This window comes from Halichondria panicea, chromosome 2, assembly GCF_963675165.1.
Source record: "Halichondria panicea chromosome 2, odHalPani1.1, whole genome shotgun sequence".
NCBI lineage: Eukaryota > Metazoa > Porifera > Demospongiae > Suberitida > Halichondriidae > Halichondria > Halichondria panicea.
Window position 1 is genome coordinate 1,616,421 of NC_087378.1, and position 3,393 is coordinate 1,619,813.

At 40.7% G+C, this 3,393-nt stretch overlaps 1 protein-coding gene across 1 annotated transcript; it reads left to right on the top strand.

Moving 5' to 3' along the window:
* Window positions 1-131: 131 nt before the first annotated feature.
* LOC135331292 (EF-hand domain-containing protein 1-like) lies at window positions 132-2,826 on the top strand. Its single transcript, XM_064526397.1, has 9 exons — window positions 132-294; window positions 350-571; window positions 652-939; window positions 1,083-1,295; window positions 1,492-1,621; window positions 1,683-1,797; window positions 1,855-2,101; window positions 2,279-2,370; window positions 2,456-2,826. Exons 1-9 carry the CDS (start codon window positions 250-252, stop codon window positions 2,706-2,708), a joined length of 1,605 nt encoding a protein of 534 aa, XP_064382467.1. The 5' UTR covers window positions 132-249; the 3' UTR covers window positions 2,709-2,826.
* Window positions 2,827-3,393: the final 567 nt, after the last annotated feature.

Sequence of the window (3,393 nt, forward strand, 5' to 3'; positions counted from 1 at the left end):
CTACGAGGTTGTGAGGGAGGTGTATGCACAGAATTTAGTTAGTATCATCTGATCATTCTACAAAAATATGGAGATTCAACACGACTTTTCTCCTACTCTAAAACGCTGCAACAGCTTCTTCCTATTGGGGCGACCTTTTCCGTATCTAAGCCTCGAAACAACGGTTGTTCATTTCCATGGTAACCACTTTAGATGCACAGCCAAAGATTACAATCTAACTGCTTTAGCTAGAGCTAGAAAAGATAAAGCATGGCTCTACCATTTCTACCTGGAAATTCATTCAGTGATCCAACTGTGAGACTAAAAAGTTGTTGATTTTAGCATAAAATGATGGTGTTCTTTTCCATAGAAAACTCGGTTCCATGTGGCCCAAAGTTTATCGTACAAGAACGGGTACGCACTTCCCTTCCGTCCCCAGTTTGGAGTGGGCGGTAACACCCTTCCCCTGAGCCAACTCAACGAGGCTGATCTTGATGAGCTCTCAAACACTCGACCCACTCTCACATACGGCAACTCCTCCAAACCTGCTCCAGTCGAATTCGTTCCAGCTCATGTGGCTTTCGATAAAAAAGTACGTGTATATCTAGCTATGTAAAGCAGACACCCAGGTGCATGGTTCTTAAAACTACCTCTGCTTATTGTAAATCACAGGTTCTTCAGTTTGATGCTTACTTCAAACAAACGGTACATGAGTCGCCCAACGAGCACTATCGCATCAGGGATGTGAAATTTTATTACTACCTGGAAGATGATTCCATTTCTGTGGTAGAACCTGCCATTTCAAACAGTGGAATTCCTCAGGGCAAACTTATCAAGAGGCAGAGACTACCCAAAAATGACCTGGGTGACTGTTGGCACTGGAAAGATCTCAACTTGGGTATTGATGTTACTTTCTATGGAAAGGTGTTCCATATCTACAACTGTGATCAATGGACAGCTGTGAGTTTTTGGTTCTCTTTAATTGACGTAGGTACCGTAGCATAATTGTTCAGAGGGTTTGTGAACTTGTGAAGCATTATTCTAACTGCCTATAGTATAGTACATTTTGTAAGAATTTTCATCCCTTGAATTTCGTTTTGCAGGAGTTTATGGAGAGCGAGGGGATTGAGTTGAGTAGTGCTGGCCAAAGGGCACCAGACCCTTACATGGAAACAAGACACACACATAAGCCAAATTATACTACCCCATCTGAGTATGACAAGCTGAAGCAGTTCTTGGAGTTGGACAGGAATGTTCTTCGCTTCTACTGTGTGTGGGATGATAGAGACAACATGTTTGGCGAGATGCGTCCATACGTAAGTCTAGTGATTTATTTATTGGTACAGATTTGTTATTTTCGCTAATTTCCAGTTTTTGAGCTAGCTACCTTTATGTGCCCATTGCAATCTTATGTCTTGAGAGATTATTACACAGCGTTGCCTCTACAATATTAAATTTTTATCTACAAATCAGTGGTATTTGCATAGTTTTGCTTTTTGTTTGTTTCTATAGGAGATTCACTATTACCTGGCTGACGATACCGTACAAATCCGGGAGATCCACGAGGCAAATGATGGGAGAGATCCATTCCCTGTTCTGCTTTGCAGACAAAAGCTCCCCAAGGACAAAGTCAACATGCCTTGTAAGTGCTGAAAACACTACCTTCAATTGTGTATTCAGTCATTTACTCTATTCTTCCATAGCCACGTTCCCTAGTAGTGTTTTGGAGGTGTCAGACCATGAAGTAAAGGAGTGGCTCTCCCCCAAAGACTTTACCATTGGGAAGGCAGTCAACATTATGGGCAGAAGATTTCTCATGTAAACTACGATAGCTACATATGTTTGTGCATTTTAACTACCTTTTGCTCGTTTTAGACATGACTGCGATGACTATACCAAGGCATACTACAAAAGCAAGTTTGGAGTACAAGAGTTTCAGTCAGTCCAGGTATCCCTGCCTTCACCCAAACCAACTGAGCCAGAGCTACAACCTTACAATGGGTTCGGGTCACTCGAGGACAGCAAGCAGTCTTGTCTCACTCTCATCCCTCAACCACCTAAGAAGGACGTCATCAAAATGTTGGAGAATGATGGGAAGATTCTCCGATTTGCTGCCAGAATGGTAAGTATACATGTGAGCCTTGGAAAAGGCTAATTAATTAATAGAGTAAGTATTCGTATCAATAATACTGTTTCTGTACAACTAAATAACTAATTATTATTGTTCAACCACAACACAATGTTATTCAAATCTGGTGTGTACACAAAATTAATGTACATGTAAACCCTCTCTGTTTAGGAGTCTACACGGCCTGAGGACAAGAACAGGAAGTTCATCATAAGCTACCGTCTTGCTGACGAGATGATAACCGTCTTTGAGCCTCCACAAAGGTAAGTACCCGTAACACTCAATGAGAGGATAATCTGTTATTTTGTAATCTCATTTTACTGAAAAGTATTTCCTTTGCTCCTATAGGAATGCTGGTATACTGGGAGGCAAGTTCCTGGAGCGTACAAAAGTGGCAAAGCCGGGAAGCTCCACAGATAACCCAGACTTCTATACCCCTGGAGACTTTGCTATTGGGGCCACCATTCATGTGTTCAAACATAAATTTATCATCACAGATGCTGACGAGTATGTGTTCAAGTACATGGAAGCTAGAGCTGACCAATTCCCTCCTGAAACAATTGAATCATTGAAACAGAAAAGAAACGGCAAAACTGTTTAGCAAGTATGAACTTCAGCTCAGTGACATTGACAGTACAGTATGTGTGACGTAGTTTACATTTAAATACATGAATTGCATTTTGCAATAAATTTTGATGACATGAAAGTTGGCAACTTAATTAATTTAATGTTCTGCTTCTCTGGTTTATCTGAGCAATCATGTCCAACGCTTTGTGTTTTACACAGCTGAAGTTCAGAGAGCTCCCATCACCTGCATGGATAAACAGACAACGATGACAGTACTTGTGTACGTATATAGATTTATATAGAGCTTACTAAACGTGATATCTGCAGTGGGCTCAGTTCCATCCGCTCTAATGTCGGCAATAATCTCACATTTGGGATTAGTTTCTCGGATTGTTTGAGAGGAGACCCGTCTGAGTAGTTCCCTGCATGATTAATGCATACTTTAGACTAATGGACATACGTAGTGACATAACGGTGTAGACCTACACTGTTAATAGTCCATAGATACTACATTGTAATTTATAGTATCTATAGTTTAGTCTATAAATAGCATGCATATCGCATACTGCACACACTATTATATGTAGATATAGGGCCAAATACCTCACTGATCCAACTCTACTGTCAAAAGTAGAGAAGATTATTTTGATTTTGGAGATTTTAGCTAAAGAGAAACCTCTAATCGCTGCCATGGCCCATGTGGATGCCTTTGTTTCTAT

Excerpts from the sequence above, each read along its gene's own strand:
- LOC135331292 (XM_064526397.1), top strand. The coding sequence starts at position 250 with ATGGCTCTACCATTTCTACCTGGAAATTCATTCAGTGATCCAACT. Across the intron at positions 940-1,082 it reads ACTGTGATCAATGGACAGCT|GAGTTTATGGAGAGCGAGGG; the intron begins GTGAGTTTTTGG and ends TTCGTTTTGCAG. Across the intron at positions 1,622-1,682 it reads GGACAAAGTCAACATGCCTT|CCACGTTCCCTAGTAGTGTT; the intron begins GTAAGTGCTGAA and ends ATTCTTCCATAG.